This window comes from Manacus vitellinus, unplaced genomic scaffold (assembly GCF_001715985.3).
Source record: "Manacus vitellinus isolate BGI_N305 unplaced genomic scaffold, ASM171598v3 scaffold_6_pilon, whole genome shotgun sequence".
Lineage (NCBI taxonomy): Eukaryota > Metazoa > Chordata > Aves > Passeriformes > Pipridae > Manacus > Manacus vitellinus.
In genome coordinates, this window is record NW_021940750.1 from 37,162,022 (window position 1) to 37,182,838 (window position 20,817).

The 20,817-nt window shown below is 42.8% G+C and overlaps 1 protein-coding gene across 1 annotated transcript in view; it reads left to right on the forward strand.

The window, feature by feature from the left end:
* Positions 1 to 20,817, forward strand: part of KCNH5 (potassium voltage-gated channel subfamily H member 5) — a 154,080-nt gene that overhangs the window by 121,158 nt on the left and 12,105 nt on the right. The window contains exon 11 of the mRNA XM_029964152.1: positions 2,554 to 2,750. Within this exon, the coding sequence (XP_029820012.1) occupies positions 2,554 to 2,750 (197 nt within the window). The remainder of the gene's footprint in view (positions 1 to 2,553; positions 2,751 to 20,817) is intronic.

Sequence of the window (20,817 nt, forward strand, 5' to 3'; positions counted from 1 at the left end):
CTCTGTATTTATGAAAAAAGACACGTTGTTTTGGAGGATCTGGTAGGTTTTGTTTTCGTTCAGTACATTCCTTAGCACATTTATAACCATCAAATAAGGCTTGGACTTGTGTGGGGAAATGTCAAATTCAAGAACTCTTAAAAGCTTCCAAGATTTTATACTTTCTAAAGAGTATAAACAACAACGTAAGAGGAGTTTGGAGTTTCACCATTCAAATCCATGATGGCTCATGGAAGAGTGAATAAGTTCAGTTCATCATGTCCCACCCTTTCTGAGAGAGCCAGTGCAGTTCCCTGCCTCACAGAACTGAAGACATTGAGATCTTCTCAAGTTTATGAATAGTGGTTTCATTAATCAGTGGTTTGTGTACAGATTCTGTAACACACCGTCGTGCAGAGTTCTGGACTGAGCATCCACTGCTTTCAACCTCTTGACTTAAATTAACTGTGTATTACCTTCAATTTGAAAAGAAAACAAGTGGCTCACTCACATTTCAGAGGGAAAACCATAATAGCCCCTATCGTAGAATTCTGTCTTTTTAAGTGCACTCTGCAGCCACCAAAAGCAGGACTCAGTTCTGTCCTGTGTCCACCTCAGAGAGCAAATCCATTAAGCAATTTTGTGCATTTCAGAAATGGTCTGTTTTCTATAAATTATGTAACTGTGCTGAGTATGTCTGTAAATTGGGTTTTGAACTGTGGGTATAGACAAGGGTAATTAACTGCAAAAGGTAATTTCAAAACAGTACATTGGATAAATTATAATGTTACCAGAAAATGCTCTGTATTAAGGAAAACATTTTAAAACAACTTGTTTTATAAATTATACCAGCTGTGTTATGTATTGTAGTTAATTTTAATTACATCAAAATATGTAGAATTAAAAGCAGTGCAATGAGATGCATTTATAGCCTTTCTAAGGGATGATTCTGCTATAGAGACTTTTGCTAGAAAATAAAAACAGGGAAATGAAGGAGGACTGGAACCATTTATTTCACTCTGCCTGAGAAATGTTAGATATATTTTACTGGATACAATACCTAAAACAGAAATGGAAATAGAGAAATAGAACCTCTGACCCCCAAAAGTAATAATGTTGGATAAATTAGCACTCTGGTTCCCACAGTAGAGTTGAGTGAAATGTTACAAGTTCTTAAAAGAGGAAATATTAAAATGTGTTACCTTTTTATCTCAAAACTATAACATCATTAACCTTCAGCAATGGCCTGCTTGAGGTACCTGGGATCAATAGCCACTGACTAACTGATTTTACTTTCCTTTTAATAACTAACTGCTAAAATAAAGAGCAGGGATATCTTTGGGGTCTGAAACAAAAAATACCCTTTGTACCATGGTTTCTGCTTCAGGATTTGAGATGTCACCCACAAACCACACACCATGGCCCTTGCCCAGCCCGTGGCCACATAGCAAGAGGCAGTTTTTGAATGCTTCTATTGCTGCCACTCCGCTGCCTCTTCTTGGAACAACCACAGAGTCCAAACCTGAAAGCCCATCTCCAGTCTGCACCCATGCTGGTGTTTTTGTTGGGTCAGAAGTGTGATTTTGAATCTGATGTCCTCGTCCTCCCAACTTGTCCAGCTCCATTGTCTAGCATAGGTGTGTGGTGTATGAATTCCTTGCAGAGGAAAGGAAGCCAAGGTGTGTCAGAGCACATCTCATGCAGTTCCGGTCCTTGGAGCTCCTCTGTTCGTGGGACTGGACTACAACTAGTCCCAAGTCCTCAAAATGTGCAAGTCCTCAGCATCAGCTGTTCTGCTACACTGCCTGCCAATGCAGAAGTGGCCTTCAGATGTAATTTTCCCAGCTGGTTGAAGGTATTTATACATGTGGATGTCTAAAGTGTCAAGCCCTTTCTTACTCAGCAAACACTGAAATACAGACTTAAACCTAAGTCTCTATTTAAATGGATGAGTTTGGGTTTAGAACTAGACTTCTGGATGTGTTTAAGATTTAGAGCTGGCTATTTAAAGTTTGAAAGTCTCAGTGAGGGTTTTGATGGGTTTTTCAGAAGTAGTGTTGCCACTTCAATTGAATTAAAAACGTTTAAACATCCTTTATAATGTGGTCCTTGGGCCCTGGAAGCTGGCTCCTGTACCACACTGTAGAGCCGTGAAGATGTAGGAACCTGGATGTCAGAGGGTTTTTGGAAGAGTGGGACTCCTTAAATCACTTGGGAACAGACACCTGAAATATTCAATCACCTGAACATTAGTTAAGTGCTCATTATATTTGGAAGCCTTTGAAAAATCCATTACTTGTATCTTCAGCAACAAGGGGGCCTTTACAATCTGGTTCATATGCTTTGTGACACTTCACAGGGTGATCTATAAATACCTTAAAAACCTGGGGCTATTGTTAAGGATACTCAAGTACCTCAGATGCTTCTAAAACTTTCACCCTTATTAGTTTTCACAGCTGGGGGCTTATGTGAGAATAATTGGAAGTGTAAGGCAGTTTGGAAAGAAATCATCTGTGTGCCAAAGAACACTGCCTAAGCTCTACCTTACAACAAATTTGTCCTGCTGTTTTTCAGGTAAAGGTGATGTGTTTGGTGATATCTTCTGGAAGGAAACCAGCCTGGCCCACGCATGTGCCAACGTTCGGGCTCTGACATACTGCGACCTGCATATTATCAAACGGGAAGCCTTGCTTAAAGTGTTGGACTTCTATACTGCTTTTGCAAACTCCTTCTCGAGGAATCTCACACTCACCTGCAATTTGAGGAAGCGGGTAAGGCGACAGCTCTTGTTTTCTCCCTCTCTCTCACCGTCTGCACGCTCCTGCAGACTGTTTGCAGTGTTTAACAACCCCTGATTCACTCTTGATGTTTTAAGGTCATTGCAGATTGACTGGCCTTTCAATAACTCCTGTCACTGCTTGTAATGATGGCTCAATAAAAGTTACCTGTAGATTTGCAGTTCTGAAGAGCAGCCCTAGCAGGATGATACATGGATTACATTTCTTTGCCTTTTCTCCGTAGTTATTGGTTTTCATTTTGTTGCTGTTTTTTTTTCCCCATTGCATAAATTTATAAAGTTATATTTTATGGAATCATAGAATCCAGATTCTGGATTCCTTAAGGGAAGGAATTAGTCTTTCATCTGCTGAGATACAGTTCAGAGGACAGTCTGATGGATCTGTATGGCATAGGCCAACTAAGAGAAATTTATTGATGTTAAATAAATAAAACGCACTCATCAAAAATACTGTATTAATACCTTCTTCTTGCAGTCGCATAGTCCAGAATTTTAATATGGCAGTGATTTTACATTTACAGCTCACTTCTTAAACCCTCCTGCTTGTTTTATAATCAATCAACAATGCTCACTATCCATTAGTTCTTTCAAAGAACACTCAATCTAAAAATTAATTAGCTATAAGGACAAATCTTGCAAACAGGTTAAGGGATTCTTTAATTCGCATTGCGACTGCAAAATTTCATCTTTATGATTTTTTTATGATTGATGAGGGTTATATAAATTTCATTTTCATAGAGAAATTTCATAGCAATGATTTATAGATTACTGAGTATTAACTGTGATCCTCTAGCTGCTGAAGCACATTTTTCTGCAGCTGTACCTTGGGCATCTCACCTGACAATGTACCAAGGCTACCTCAGTTTTTCACAAGACAGTTTCAGCCTCTGCAGTAACAGGAGTTCAACACAACTAGATTTTTACTTTTTGAAGTCTAGTTTCTCTCTACCCACTGGAGCATCATACAAATGCTGCTTTCAGAGGAGGTTTAGTTTCTAGTGCATTCCTTGTGCTCATTAATATCCCAAATATGGCACAAAGTACCCATGGCAAAAAGCAGGTGGAATGGGATTACAGTCCCCCTCTGTCTGTGCTGGAGCCCAAAAGAGCTGAGTTATAATCAGGTTTGGTTCCAGCTTGTCAGCTTACCTCTGACTTTAAGGTTGTTAACTCCAGACCTGAAGGAGGGTTTTGGGGCTTGAAATCTGGCTCAGGGTTTCTAGCTTATCACTTCTCTGTTGATAAGAAGTGCTCTCAAGACTTGCCTTTAGCAACCCCCTTTGCCATCTCACGTGCCACCAACTACAGCCCTGCCATGACAATTCTGCTCAGGCATTGCTGATGGTGATTTCATGGGACAAGATAATGCCACATACATTATACCAAAGTGTATTCTTTCGTTCTTAAAACCGTGAACCTGTCACTTCAGTTTGCTTCCTGAGCAAAACACGGACATGTCTTTTCCTGACAGGGCAGTGTGCTGGAATTCAACTCTGTAGTCCGTGGATGCCTATGGGGAATAGCCCTCTGGCTGAGTCTTCATGGATTTTCTTCTCTCTCACACACATTTTTTAAGGAAAATTGGTTTCCCTGAAGGGCCCTGGCGTACGGAGTCACCCAGGTGGAAAAATTCAAAGAACCCAAGTTCTCAGTACAGATACCTGCTCCCTAGCTCAGTGTTAGGTACGTGGACTTTGCCATGGGGACAGTGACTCACAGTAAGTAGGAAGAACATTCCTAAGGAAATGTTAGATTTTGCAGAAGGAAAGGAAGTTTTGGCTGAGGGCACGTGTGGGCGTAACGTGAGAGCGAATGAAGAGTCAAAGAAAGGTTGTGTCAATGGGGTACACGCAGAGGGGAATTAATTTAATTAAAAGTTGTGTGCTAATGTCCAAGGTAGTCACCAATCACCTTCATAGCCCGTGGAATGGTCCTTCTAGAAGGTAATCATCTTACCCCTCTTCAGTGCCCAGTGTGGGATGGGAAAAACATCCCCTTTCAATTTTGAGAGTGTCCATGATCACTAACTTTTAAATAATTAGGGACATCAAATGAACTGCACCTGTCTCCTGCAGTTTTAGTCAATAACTACTTGTTTGGAGGAGTCTTACTTCTAGCATTGCAGTAAGATGTGCTGAGCCAGAGCCTGCCTTGCAGAAATTCTGTGTTTTGTTCCTAGGCACAAAGCAGATCATGCTACGTTCAGCACCAGAGACACAACCTAAGTCCTGTTACATAAAGTCATTCAGGGGATTGTTTCAAACCTCCTATCTGCTGAAAGTATACATGATTCCCTGTTGGGCATGGAAGCATTTTGACGGTGAGCTCATCTCTGAGGGAAAGCAGTGCCGTGCAGGACAGTTCCATCAGGCAAGCAGAAAGCAGTTGTTCAGGCAGCGAGGCTGGGCTTGACAGCTGCACTGTACTGCAGCAGTTTGTGCTGGCGTCACGCAATCTAAATGGAAAGAAAATCATTGTCTCCTTTAATTGATTTCAATAGAAATATATACTTAGCACTTTTTCTACATAGTCATCGCTCATAAGGTTTGACATCTAATTATAACATAAATGCGCTCCTTCGTGGTTCTGTGCACGAGAAAGTGGCTGTTCTCACTGTCAAAAATGTATAGGCAGAAGTCTTCTCTCATCAGGTCTGCTCTTTGAAACACACATACGTGGATTTGAGTGCACACACGTGTTTGTGCTACCCTGTCCCTCAGCCAGCACTTTGATGTAGTCCACAGAATGCAAAATATTTAGACATTCAAAAGGCTAATAAATTAATAGTAGTACTGAGCACAAAAGGTTATTTCCACACGACAGGGAAGCGAAAGTCTTGTTGAAGTGGGAAAATAATGTTTTCTCACTCCCAAGTAACATTTAGAGCCTGGCATGTTGAATGACCTCCTTAAGGCATCTGCTCAGCTAAAGTATTGCAGCATATCATGTTCCATGCTCTGAAATCTTTACGGCACATCTAACATCACTAATGCACACTCCAAGGCAGAACCAGGACTTTGAACTTCTTCTTTTTTTCTTTTTTTCCTCACCCCGAACAAGGAAAATAACTATTCTGGAAAGATATCCTTTAAAATCACAATGAGATCACATAGCTGCCTCTGAGTACTGAAAGTTATAAAGCAGTGTTTGGGATGAGTCTTCAAAGAGTTAATTGCTGCCTTCTGATACTGGAAGAGAATATTAATAATGTCTAATTCATTAAGTGCCTTTCAAGATTTCACAGAGCTGGAGGGGGGCCTCTGAAAGCTTGAGCCATGGAGCTTGGCCTGAGGAGGAGAGTCAAGACTGATCTATGGGAGGCTCTGTGGCGTCCCAGCCTTAAGGGGAAGGAACACCCAAGATTCGTAGATGCTTGTGGTCAAAAGGAACGACAGAGGTCAGAGGGTCTGCAAAAGCGTGCTTTTATTTAGTGAATTACACACTTGGCATGGAAATTGGTGTAAGTTAGTCCCTGATCTCCTTATATAAGCACATGGCAGTGGGTTTTGGATAAAGGGATGGAGTGAAAGGGAAGAGAGAGAGAATGATTAAGGAGAGGGCAAAAGAAAGATAGAAAGTAAGGCAGGAAGGAAGGAAGGAAGAGCACCAATCTTGGCTCCAGCATTGATCCAGCTGGGCCACAAGGTACACATGTGCCCAGGCTTCTTGGGGGTACCTGTTAATAGATAGGTTTTCCCCACCTGGAAATAAGTTTCTCATTTTCTATGCAAATTAGTTATCATGTGCAGTCCGTTGTTCCAGACCTTTCTGGAAATGAGTTGCAGGGCTTTGGGGGCCTTGGGGGGTCTTGATCCCCTGCTGCAGTCCATGCCTGCTTCTCAACCTCATTCCTGCACTTGCACTGGACTGTGTCGTGCTGATCTCCAGGAGTCAGAACAGGGATGATTGTCCTAGAAAAGTGCTGCCCTACCTTCATATGCCCCCCTGCTCCATCCACATCCTGTTCTTTTTGAGAGTGTATCATTACCAACAATCTTTGGTTGGCTCCACAGCTATCCAAAAATTGGTGTTTTAGACATACACATTAGCTCCCTTATCTTCTAGGCTTCTACAGACTCAAACCCATATAAATAAATATACATTTTATTGATTGTCAAAATTCAGGAAGGAAGTCCTATAGCAAGCCCCCAAATGTGCTCCCACAGAAAACAAGTGTTCAGCTAAAATATTTTTAAGGTTTTTTTTTTCCCTTTTCTCATCATTACTTCTGTTTGCACCAGATAATGCACCACCTCTGCTGAACTGCAAGCCCAACATAGCCCGTGCAAGTGCAGGGAAAAATCCAACTGAAATTTTGTCCCTCCTGAAATCACAGCTAAAATTCTCCCGTGCTTCAGCACATCAAAGATTTCCCACACAGCTTTTAAGGCACAAAGTCACATCTTGCTGTTTTCTACCAAGGGCAAAATGAGCTGTGTTAAAGGAATGAGTCAGGAGCAGCCTGGGAAGAGGACAATTGTTCGTACCTGACCTCTGGTGCATTTGCTCGTGGAAGGTGTGCTGGAGAGTGAGCCAAGGAGATGTGAGGAGAAATGAGCACCTTTAAGGCAGTGAAATCCCATTCAGAGAGGCTCAGCTTTTTTCCCTGTGATGCTCTTAAAGTCAGGGACAGCACTGAGAGCAAAGGATGTTATCTAATTCCTCTAGCACACTGAATCTATGAGGCTTTTTAGCTGGTTAGGCCACCAGACTGTGTTAACACGCATGTCCTATTTTCCTTTTTATTTCAGATTAGAATAGTTTCTTTTTAAATTGCCTTCCTGTTCTTGCTTGAGATTTTAATGCATTGCGTGTGGTTTCTTGACTGAAGCACTCGTCATTTCTTGTCACGTAGTTTTTAGAGAAGCTTTATTTTAACTTGAATTCTGCATTCACATCTAAAAGTGAAGGTTGTACCAAGGTCCATTCGAGATCCCTGTTTTCATTTTTAAGACCCTCCCGATGGTGTGCTTTATTAGTGAGTGTCCTGATGGAGAAGCAATGTGAGAGACAAAAAGCATCGCTCGGTGTATCAGCCCTTGCCCCTGAAGGTCGCGTGTCTTCTGATGAACCTGAGGACTTTCACAGGTTTTGAGCTCTGAATTAAGCCATTCACAATTACACAGCTTGGTTCAGAGCTGTTTGCACTTCACCAGCTGGTGCTCACACTCAGTCCCGATCAGTCATGGGAAGGGACCAGAGCACTGTCCTTGGGCAACTCTGGCAAACAGAAAACTGGGGGGTAACTGGAGCAGGATGTGCTGAGCACCTCCTCTGCCCTATGGTCCATCTCACTGTCAGATTCCTCATCCATTTTCACCTTTTTTCAGTCTGTTATTAGGAACTTTCTCCATGTGGGACAGTGATGATGGCAAAGCCTATCTGGGAAAAACAAGTATTTCCTTCATTGTTAATGAAGAGAAACAGGGGAGAAAATCATATTTTTTAGGGAGCTGCTGTGACTGATAATGTAGATCAGCTGGTGGGGGCTTCAGTGGAGTCCTGGTCTCCTGTGACAGGGCATGTGCCAACCCCCAGGCTTGCACTCGATCCTCATCCTTCTCTCACTGCTGGTACTTTCCTTGTGCAGCTTATTCCTCTGCTAGTTTAAGGGTCCATGGGAGTGCAGGATCAAGCCTCTGGATAGATCCCTTGGCAGATTCAACAGACCAATTTCTATCATGGCTTACGTGGGCAGCAACTTTTTGGCATGACTCAGAGTTTGTTTGTAACTCAGTGACTTCCTTAAACCTATTGAAAATTAAATTGATCAACTCCTTGGCGACAATGTGTATGGCGTGTTTCCTTTCCCTGCTGGTATCTTGTTAGGGACTCAGAGCATCTGCAGGCTGATACATCCTGCTGCTTGCTGGCCCTAGGCAAGGCAAGGGGACACACAGGGCAGTGCCCAGCCAGGCACAGTGACACCCTCTTCACTTCTTCAGGGTCGCAGCCCATAGCTGTGCTGCCTGTGACATTGTGTTTGGGTGTCTACAGCTCTTGCTTTGTTACTGCAGTATCAGGCAACTCTCTTGTGCCATGGCAAAAGACACCTTTCTCAGCTCTTGCTTTTACTCCTCACTCTCTTTTCCTGTAACCCCAACAAAAGTAATGCACCTTATTCCTCTTTTTCCTCATTATCTTTTTGTTAAGCAATAACGTCAGCTCAATTTGGATATATTTAACAGTATGGTAAATAGGGGTGTTTGCCTCCTCCTGCTCTCTATGTAGAGCTCACAGACCAACCTTGCTCTTAATTTCATCAAATTCCTTTCTCTGTCTCCATGTGAGAAAGGAAAGATTGCTTTACCTTGTCTCTCCCTCTCTGGTCTTTAGGTTTTGCTTCTTTTATGTTGTCACAAAAAATTAAGTCCTATAGTCATAGTTTATCTTCAGTGATTGTTTAGCATGATTACAGAGCAAATAAGTTATACCCTTGACAGTCAATTTGGTTTTATTTTGTTTATATCTTAGCAGATGCTGCAGCCACCATTATGCTTGAAAAAGCTTTCATTTTGGACAATATTTTGTGATTTTTATTGTTTAGCTTTACTGCATTCACATCTATCTCCAAATATGTTAATATTCAATTGCAATATTTCCTGAAGGACTGTTTCACTGATTTATATATAATACCACCTCTGATGATGTCTAGACTTGTATATTGAATGTACATGGGCCAGAAGAGCCCAGTTCAAGCCTTCAAATGATCAGTGCGACCATGTCCAAATTGCTGATTTAGTGGTCCTGGGCTGGAAATTTTTTGAGAAACTGCTAAGAGATTTGGGCCAAACCTATATGAGGAATTTATCAGTACAGATAATGGAGAAATTCTTTGTGTATTTGTATCTATGTGGTTACAGACAGCCCAGCACAATCCATGCTCCACCTTCTGCCAGTGGGAGACCCATGGATCCTCCTGAGTGAGGATTACAGGTCTGAGGCTAGAGTTTTTTCTGCAGTTCTTCCCTCCCATCTGCTGCTCCCCTGATCAATTCTTTGTGTCTTTGCTCCTCTTCAGGGATTTGAGTTTAAGGCATTCAAAGCAAGGAAGTCAGTCCTTGGAGGACTCTGCCTGACTTTGCTAGGTAGAAGAGCAGCATAAGAATCCAGAGGGAAAGCTGCAGAAGGATTAACTTCACCCCTTGGTGCCTGCCTGCCAGAAGGCATAGGGCAGCTGTCTGAGCAGAGTGAGTGCTGTGAGGGCTGTCTGTGGGTTTGCTTTCTTGCTTTTGTAGCTGTGAGACTGACCCTTTTTTGTGTGCCTTCCTCCCTTCCCTCTCCTTTTGCCACTTCATCGTCTCCTGTACAATGGTCTCTTCTGGGCACTCTTCAGGTCACGCCGACTGTGGGAAATAAGGGGTACAGGAGCAATTGCACAACTGAATCCACTCTCTGGAGGCACAGAGGGAGCACAGTGGGTTTTTTTCTCCTTTGACAAGCACAGTGTGCTTCCTTGGTTGTGACCCTGCTCCTGGATAAGTGCAGGAGTTGCTGATAAGCCTGAAATCTCTTGAGTGCCTCTAGAGAAGGACAGCAAAGGTGGTGAAGGGGTTGGAAAGAGTTTCCTGTGAGGAGCAGCTGAGGACTTTGGACTTGTCTAGTTTGGAGAAAAGGAGGCTGAGGGGTGACCTTATTGCTCTCTACAGCTGCCTGAGGAGGGGAAGTGGAGAGAGAGATGCTGACCTCTTCTCCCTGGGATCCAATGACAAGGCATGTGGGGATGGTTCAAAGCTGCTCCAGGAAAGGTTTACACTGGAAATTAGGAAGCATTTCTTTACGGAGAGGATGGTCAAACTCTGGAACAGATTTCTTAGAGAGATGGTCGATGTCCCCACCCTATCAGCATTTAAGAGGCATTTGGATATTGCCCTTAACAACATGCTATAACTTTTGGTCAGCCCCAAAGTAGTCAGGCAGTTGAATTAGATGATGGTTGTAGATCTCTTTCTCCTGTCCTGTCCTGTCCTCAAGGACTTAGGTATCTGACTGAGTGTTTAAATACTTACCTAAAAACCAGGGCACTGTATATCTCAGGGTCTTTGGGTAGTATGTTTTCATGATGCAGTCTGGATTAACACATTCTGCCTTTAGACTGCAGGCAGATGCAGAGATCAGCCAATGCACTATCATCTTTAATAGTGTTTCAGAGCCACATTAATCCCACAGGGTACCAGCAGGCCACTATTCTATTCTGAATATAATCTCTGAGTTAAATACCTTTCTCAGACATCCTGACCATGCTTCTGTGGGAGCAAGAGACAAATCACCAACTCTGTTAAAAGCAGGGCTGAGCCTAGTTCTGATAATCCTTTGGCATTACAGAGGTGGACTTAATTTTTTCCTGGATGTGTAACTTCCCTGTCTGAATCTAAATTAAAAAGACATTGTATGTTGCTTGTTTTCTGTTTTTTTCTTGAGAAATGCAAGGATCTTAGAACAGCATGGTACAGCTGCAGAAAAAAATAATGTGATGCTTTCTGCATGCAGGGACTCAGAGTCTGTTACAAAAGGCACTCTGCTGATTTACCCCAGTGAAAGGTATGAACACCTCTTCTTCAGGCAGGCAGTGCAATGTGGGTGATTTATTTGTGTGTGGAAGGATCATCAAACAGGAATGTCAGGGATGGGCAGCATCCATAGGAAAACAAAAATGTGAACTGGCTGTGCTAGAGTGAAGATCCAGATTGATGATGATTTGCTAATGTGCTTTTTGTGAATTGATACCATTTTCTTATTTAGAAATCTGTCATAATTAAAAGATTCTCCTTAGCTGACTCAGAAACCCTCTGCAGGCTGTCTGCTAATATGAGTTCAGGGCAGCGTTGATTGCACAGGACATGACTGATGATAAAAAAATAAATCAAAAGTTTACTATTTTTAATCTTGTAAATATTAAAAAATGAACATTTTGTGTTCACCTCCCCTCATCGATTAAAATTGATGCTTTTAATCTGTTCCAGCTGCAAAGGAAGAGGAGGGAATGTGCATGGTGCAATGGGAAGCAATGTTGCCAATTCGTTTTTGATTTCCAGTTAAGAAAGTTTTTACCATCAGGCAGGCAGGATTTGCACGGAAAGTGGGGAAAGAGATCTGTTGTGTTATCTCACACCCCTCCAAGCAATTAGCCCAGAGCAATGCCTTTCTTCTTGCTGAGCCCAATCACTGTGTAGTTCTTCAACTTTTTCAATGCGATAACTGCAAAAGAAAGGGGGAAATGTTAAAAAACCCGAAATGTTTAATTCCATCGTTGCTTCCTGGAGCTGAACATCAGACATTTTAGTAACACAGCACAACATGACTTGCAGATATAAAAATGAGTTTCTATTAAACCTTAGTTCTGCAAGACTGGGAATGCCGGTTGCAATGCACCCAAAACTGTGTCTGGGGAAAGAGAACTTCTGCCTGTTCCTTGGGATCATATCAGTGGATTCCTGTAGGCTTCACAGGGTGCAGGCAGAGCTTTAGCATTCATCTAAGTGGGAGTTTCCTGGCTTTGCTCAAAATGGGATCCATTTTGACCCACCCGCTAATGATCAGTAACAACTTCAGAGCAATTCTGCTGTGGAGATAGCACAGATTTTATTTATTCTTCCCTTACCCTCTCTGGGCAGGTTTTTGCCTTGACTTGCACAGAAAGGCTCCTCAAATAAATAAATGAATAGCTTCTCATATGCTAAATAAAACTCCCTGCATAAGGCCTTTCTTTTCTGTGCAAGTATAAATCCTTTAATCTATTATTTTTCAGTACACACTTCACAGATGCAATAATATCCAAATGTGCTGGTTCAGCATGTGATAATCATTACAGCTCTGCAAATCCTAGATTTACCTTACTTTGAGTGGTATTTTGGGTCTGTTTTCTACAGTGCATGTAGGAAAGGATTAAATTGTAAACAAAGTGCAAGAGAAACTGTGTGGGGAAGTTTGCATAAATCCCACTAGTTTTAGTTAAAAATAAAACTGAGCCTGTCACTTCCAACTTAATAATAGCTGATTGACTGTGCCTTTTTTAATTGTCTGCCAGTGGCAGTGGTTAGCAAGCTGCCTTGGTTTAGGTCCCATGCAAAGAAAGACTGGAGTAGCAATTTTGAGATCTGATTAAATACATGCCAGAAGTGGGCATAGCTGTCAGGAGGGACAGGGAAATTCTGGGAAGCACCTGAAATGAGCTGAGTTCCCTATTATTGCACTTTTGAGCAACTTTCTGACAGGCAAAAATACTCCACATGTTTAGGAAGGAGTATATATTATTAATTCATGTTTTTCCACATATTTTTACTTCTCAGTTTTCACAGCCCTTACCCTTAATTTGTGTCCCTTCCTAAAGATAACAGAACCACAATATAGTTTTCAGATATAAGTTAGTGTTAAAAAAAGGAGCATAGTATGAGCATTTATAAAAGCCTCTGATTCTCTTAACTCCATTAATTAAACTGTCAGTGATCTTTTAAACTTTAGGACCTCCCCTATGACTTTTAGGTGAATTTAAGGTTTTTTATTAGTACTCCACAAAGATGTCTCAGCTGCCAAAAAGTTTCTGTATAATGTTTCCTATCTAAGTATTTCCATCAGTCACTGTACCTCCAGAGCAGGGGGACTTAAGCTCTCCATGCTCTGTGAGTACATATCCCTTTGGAAGCAGTCCATTTTCCTCTGGTTTTTATTATGAACAACACTCCTGTTACCACAGGAACAGCTCTGGCTTTTTCTGAGAGCCTAAAACACTTTGCACTCCCTTAAAAATGTGAAAATGGGGACTTGAGCAACCAGCAGATGACAGCAGGAAAGAGCAGCCATTCCAAATCAGGATATTTCTAACCGGTTAGATGAAACGTAGCATTTTTATTGTGATTAACTTTGCTTTTCCAATCTTGCCCATCACTTCCCTGTCAGTGCACAGACTTACAGTTTTCCTTTGCTGTGTCCCTGACCTTATCAGAGCATTTCTGCATCTCAGCAATTAATTTCTGCATCTAACCTCACTGTTTTCAATAATTCTGCCTTGCTTGACTCAACGCCATTGTAGTGAATTTCCATCTCCATCATGTGTCTAAGGCAAATCCATTTTTAAATGTAACAGCTTTGTTGGTCAGAGCAGTTCAATTATGAATGACCATCCTGCTCCCAGGCTGTATTAGCCCTCCTGCCAAAGAAGGCCACAGTAGAAATGTAAATGGATGAACTGAATCATGCATGTTTTTCATGTGTTATTAATTGTCCCTGTTCCCATTTATTAAAGGACTCAGACAACAACCTCAAGATGTTCTACAAAAGTACATGAATAGTAATTTACAAGCTCAGTGCAGCCATGCATTAATATACCAAACAAATGCCTGACTGAGCTGCGTGAACCACCAGCCATAACTTAAAGCATTTTTCAGAAATTCTGAACAAAGGCACTGTTTGCCTTGTGGCCCACTGGGGACGTGTCTCAGGAAGAGCTTCCTCCCGGACCAGTCAGGCTCAAATTCAGTGCAACATGTCAGATAGCTGATAATAGGGTAGGTAAGGAATCTGCTGGGACAGAGACTGAATTTGCAAAATCCCCAACAGCCTCCTTTAGCCTTGCTAGTCTTCTTGGGGGCAGATGCTCTTACTCCATGGATCAGCCCTGCCCCACGAGAGGACCATGAAATTGTAGAATTACAAAATGGTTTGGGTCAGTTTGACTTTAAAGATGATTCCAACACCCCTGCTGTGGGCAGGGACATCTTCCAATAGGCCAGGTTGCTCAAAGCCCCATCTAGTGAGGCCTTGAACACTTCCAGGGATAGGGCATCCGCAACTTCTCTGGGCAACTTGTTCCAGTGCCACACCACCCCCACAGGAAAGAATTTCTTCCTTATATCTAATCTGAATCTACTCTCTTTCATTTTGAAGCCATTCTCCCTTGTCCTGTCACTCCATGCCCTTGGCAGCATTCCCTCTCCAGTTCTCTTGCACTGAAAGAAGCTCTAAGGTCTACCTGGAGCCTTCTGTTCTCCAGGCTGAACAAGCCCAACTTTCTCCACCTGTCTTCATAGGTGAGGTGCTCCAGCCCCCTGAGCATCTTCATGGCTCCAACATCTGACACAGTAGCACATCTGTAGGCATTCTCTGGCAAAACCCACTGAGAAGAGTCAGCCTCCTAGGAGTGCCTGGAAAAGGCCTTCCTGGGAGAAGGGGACTGAAGAACTGCTGTCGTGTGGAAGGCTTAGGGTTAGCTGGATTTTTCAGACAGCAGGGAAAAAATCAAACTAGAGAAAACCAGAGATATGATTTAGCCAAAGTCTCTGAGTTCAGAAGGACCTCTGGGAGGCAAACACAGCATCAAAGATGGAAAGTAACAGAGCCAGAGGTAGAGATCTGTACTTCTGTCTGGTGTCTTTCTGCATCCTTGCAGCAGCATTTATCCTGTACCAGCTAGTGTTTTGTTAATTGTGTGTGCACAGGGAGTGCATTCAAACAGTGTGTAAATAGGGTGCAGCATGGTCACAAATGGGGAGATACAGAATCATCAGTATTATTGATTGCAAAGACCTGGTTTTTATGCAGGTACAGGGTTTTCTTACTAGCCCCAGACAGGAAGAGGGGATTGACTCCAGTTTTACATGAGGACGTCATTTCTGATCACTTTTAAAGCCAGATTTGCCAGAGTATACAATACTGAGGATTACAAACTAATTTGCTTTGGTCTGGAGCAATGAGATAAGCTAAGGCTGCAAAAACAGCAGGCTCAGCCCCTAAGGAGCATCCTGTGTCAGTGCCTAAATACATGGATAGGAACATAGTGCTGATGAGCTTTACAAAGACCCACATCTAGAAAAGAGGTGATGTCTGCGATACAGATAATAGGGAAGATCATCAAGAAGCACATGATAAAAATGGAAGGAACTTTCCCCAAGAATAGATTGGATGTGTAGGCCCAGTAGAATGATACCCACAACTAGGATATAGTCAGGTTGTTAAAATCCTTCCCAGCAGAGCCTTAGCATATTGCCATGAAAGCCCAGGGATTGATTTAATGCAGTCAGCGTGTAAGTGGGAAGGAAATGGCTCTTCACCAGACCATCTGTTTATGCCATTCCTATAACCCCACTAGTTAACTCTTCTGTGCTGTCTCTTCCTCTTGTGGATACCCTTCAGAAATAAGTACAATGCTCTGCAGAGTCATCACCTCCTGAGTTCCTCAGTCACATCTTCTTGCGGTTAGAAAAAAAAAAAAATCCAGTGGTCCCTCTGGGGAGAGGGAGAGTACTTCATCCCCCCGGGGTGTTTGTCGTGTGGGCAGCCCAGTGGTTCTGTCCGCAGGCAGCTCTGGTGCAACTGTCATTAGCAACTTCATTTCTGCTCAAGTGACCTTCAGGGAACAGCACGCTGGAGTTTCACGTGGCTGATGCAGTATTTCCACGCTGTTGTAGAAAGCTCACTAGCTGGTGGATAGCTGTGCTGCAGGCTTTTCTGGCTGTGGGTGATTTCCCTTGACTTTCTGCCCCAGAAAGGAAAAGATCTTCACTGGTGTAGGTTCAGGTATGAGGAGACATTAGCAACATCACTGAAATGGGGTCTTTGCTGTCTAAAAATTAATTTAATTTGATTATGCTATAAATAGAAGGCCCCTGCTCCACTGACAGTTACAGATGCCTCTGAAAAACTGTGATTCCTTCAGTCTCTTGAGCTAAAGCACCCTTAGTGGCAGCTCTACACCAAGCTCCCTTTGGCTAAAGGGAGATGTTTTAGGTGAAAGTAGCACATCCTCTTGATGGTATATTTCGTTTTGACTGGATACTCTTCAATGTTTGCATGCTTATGTCTTGGGTCTTTTTTTCTCCTCAAGGGGCTCCTCCCCATTGAAGCATTGGCTGTGACCATATTAAAGGCAATTACAGTATGTTCCAACAGCCAGCACTCCTTACTCACACACTGCCAACTGAGAGCTCCCAACTGGGAAAAGCTTAGCTCTTGCTGGGTGAGATGTTTCACTTGAAGAATCCCGGGGATACTCATCAAGGTTATTTCACAGAGTTTTCTATAGTTAAATGGAGTAGATATTAAAAGTTTAAATAACCTTTTGGTCTTCTTTTCCTGTTAAATTTGGATTTCCCAATGGTTTAACTGACTTATTTCACATCTATTACACAGTGGGCTGACCCTGTCTTTCCAGAGGTGTTAATTTTTTCCAAGTCTTGATTTCAAATTAAAAGAATTGTCAGGTCACCCTGCCAGTGGATTCTGTGCTGTTTCTCTGAGTTGAGAAGCAGAGATGTGAATTGCTGAACTGCCCCAACTCTTTCTCCCTCGCAGCATCCCTGTGGCTTTGTTTGCAGGGCATCCCATGGGGAAGGTAGGCACAGGGATATGTTCAGTGGTCATTTGAGCTTGAGTTTCATCCAAAAGATCTGTAGACAGGGACTGAGCACTGGCAGCACTGTCCTGGCTTTGGTCCAGACAGGTTCAGTCTTCCCTGATACAGCAATAGGCTGTATTTATGGGTCAGGAAGGAACAGAAATAACTCCAAGGTAATTCTGGCATGGCTACCTGGCTGAACACAGAACAGTGGTGCAGGGTGAGCTTTGGGCTTGAAAACAGCAGAAGCAGAGCAGTTCTGAATGCAGCCTAATTAGAGAATCACAGAATGGATCAGGTTGGAAGGCATCACAGTGGGTCATCTGGTCCAACCTCCCTGCTCGAGCAGCATCATCCCAGAGCACATTGCATGGGATCATGTCCAGATAGTTCTGGAATATCTCCAGTGAGGGAAACTCCACATCCTCTCTGGACAATATGTTCCAGTGCAGAGTCACCCATATAGTAAAGAAGTTCTTCTTTGTAATCAGGTGGAACTCTCTGTACATCATTTCTGCCCATTGCCTCTTGTCCTATTGCTTGGCAACACTGAGAAGAGCCTAGTCTATCCTCTTGGACCTCTCGGATCCTGCCTTTCTGCAGGGAGACACTGCTGTGCTATAACAGGAGTCCTGGTGCCCTTCCCTATGGTGTGGCATAGGCAGGCCCTCATTTTCTGCCCCACGAACATTTAAAAAATCAGGTCCTTGACTAGGATCTAGAAGCAAATAGAGAACAAGCAAATAACTGCCCAGCCCCCAGTCTAAATCTGCTCCACTCAGGAATACTGCCATGTTTTTGAGTTAGCCTGAATCTGGAATCAGTGACTCTCCCCACTAAATTACTGTCTGTTATTAAACCTGATTCAGGTGAGAAATGTCTGGCAGTGACTGCACAGCACGTTTTGCCTCTCTGTTTTGTAACATGGATACAACAAAGCGATGCCTTGGCTCTTCGAGGTACAGAGGCTGCCCGCCATCCCTTTCATTTGGGTCTTTTGCTCGTATATTCTGCCCTTTAAAACTGTTTCTTCGTTTCTAACTCATCACTTCCAAACAAAACTGGTGGTATTCTACGTCGCGTGACAATGGAAGTGCATTGTTTTAATTGAAACTCCTGTTATAAAACGTTTTCAATAAATTAACGAAACCTTGAAAGTGATAAAGTGAACAGAGTAGCTGATAGCACATTCCATATAAACCCAAACTTTCTGAAAGCCAGGTAGAATGTTCTCAATGTCAGGAGCAAGGCTGATAGCAAGGGGTGTTATCTTTCATTGGACCAGTGAATATAGCTGAAAAAAAATCAACAAGCTTTCAGTTGCAAAACATTTTTTCAGGTCTGAAGACTTCAGATTAAATTTCAGACACTTTATATTCTGGTACAGTAATATTTAAGTTAAAAAAGAAAGCCATAATGAATCCAATTAATTTCAATTTCCACTTAAAGCAGAGAGGAGAGAGTAGTACATTTGGGGAACAATTTGCAATTCTTTTGCTGATTTATTACTTTGTAAATGGAGAGACTCTCTTAGGCTTTCATTGAGACCGTTTAGTCTTCAGGCGGAAACACATAAGAGGCAAAAACACTGAGAACAAAATACCAATTCTGCAAATCCTCTGTGCAAATGTTCTGTGTGGCTTTGTGCTGGGGGTATGCAGGAACACTGTGTCTGTCACAAGCAGGGCTGGCCAGAAGCCAAACCTGAAGGTTTTTGTCATTTTTCATTGGAATAAAAGCAAGACCTTCTGAAAATATACAGAGATAGTGCTTCCCCCCTTTCCACCCCTCTTAGAACACAAACCTGAACAGCAGTAAAGTTGTTCTGCTCTGGATTTAATTTCAGCAATTAACTGCAATTACAGCTGAGCCCTTCCAGTTATTTCAAATCCAGAACTCTATGTTCCAGAAAGGACAATGGTGGAAAGAAAGTTAATTATTATATTAATAAATTTCTTTTACTTCTAATAAATATATTTATATGTTTAATCTTTTTGCAGTATGGATTTTCCTACTACAGGGGCTCCGGGCTGGAAACCTTGGTTCCATCCCCCTCCTTCATCCACTGAGCAGCTCAGTGACACTGGGCAAGCATTGTATGGCCTCTCTGTGCCCTGGTGTTGACCTCTGGCACAAGTGGCAGCTGCGTAAATCCGACTTCCTCCAATACTGGAAAGGGAGAGTGGTGTATCAGTGCTGCATATTATTATTGGTGATTGATTTTCTGCTCCAAGTTAAATCAGGCTGAAGAGCAGCCTGTAAAGTCTTTTGGCACTTTTCACCATCCCAGAGAGCACTATTTCTGCAGCCTGCCCCGAGCTCAAACCACCCTGCTGTCATCTGGAGGCTTTGAACTGTCTTTCCCTATCCATGCTGAGAAGCACATCCCTCTTAGGAGATCCTGGGCAAAGTGAAGGCTGTTTTCTTTGTGGAGTTCCTTTTTTTAATCATCTATAGTAAAATGCAGAGACAGTAACTCATCTGCAGCTCAGCAGAGCCTGGATCAATTGACAGCGCTGCTGACTGACATTTCATTAGGCCAGTGCCAACAGCAGATATTGATCCAATGGCTGATACAAGTTTGCAAGGACCCAGCCTGCCTGATCTAGTTGGAAACTGTCCTGTTGGAGGGGCACTGTCTCACAGGGAGCCCAGCACCCTGCAGCTGAGCTAGGAGGCAATGGGAAGCTCACTTCAGCTCTTGAGCCCTGGGGTATCTGATGTTCTGGCAGGATTGGTGGTGGCAACGTGGCCTTAGTGCACCATGTGGTGGTAGATGTCACCATATATTTACACCAGTGTGGTTGTCTGAAAGTCATGGAATGGTCTTGTTTTCGTGGGTGGAGGCTGTATTTACTGGGATTCTACTCCACATCCAGTGAAAGATCTTGTGTCTCTTGAGCTTGGGTTTTTAGCTTTCTGCAGGGCTCCCCTTTCTCAGGGGCTGGAAAATCTATGTAGGTACCTCAGCTCCCCTTGCAGGATTTCTGTGCTATACAGAGAAAAGAAATGTCTGCAAGACAGAAGAAAAGAAAGTCCAGCAAGAGAAGTCTGTTCATCTCTCTGCCTCAGTGCCAGGCAAAGAGGTAGGAGAAATATCTCCCCTGCCCTTCACTCTCTGTAATAATTGCATCTGGAAGGAAGAAAAGAGAAAGGGGAAAGAGGCATGAATATGTGATACTCTCCATCTAGAGCTACAAGAAGTAGCTTACCTACATCTACAAGTAGTTTGCTCGCCTACCAAGTAACTAATCCAGTTTAGACTTGTTTACATGGGAGAGCTATTATGGAGTGAAGGAAGGTGTGAGTTTAAATCCCAAAGTGAATAAACATAGCCAGTGAGAGAGAACAGAGGTCCCCATGAGATGCTACTCAGTAATACTGCAACAGCTATCCCCAAGTTGCTCTCTGCTCAATTTCCCCGTGTTTAACCACCTCTGTGTTATATACAGAAAACAAATTAGACTCTTAGTCAACACGTTTTTTCACCTCTCCGGTCCAATTTAGTCTTTTTATTGAGTTTAGTGTAGGCTTTAGGGTCCTGAGAAGGAATTAGGGGGCTAAACCTGGGTTTTATTGCTCCCAGTTGTGACAGGAGCCCCATAGAAAGGACTATGTCTTTGGATCATGGTCACAGTTCACTCTCTTCTGAGGCCACACAGATCAATACTTCCACTCTGCAATGGACTGACCCTAAACAAGGCTGAGCAGC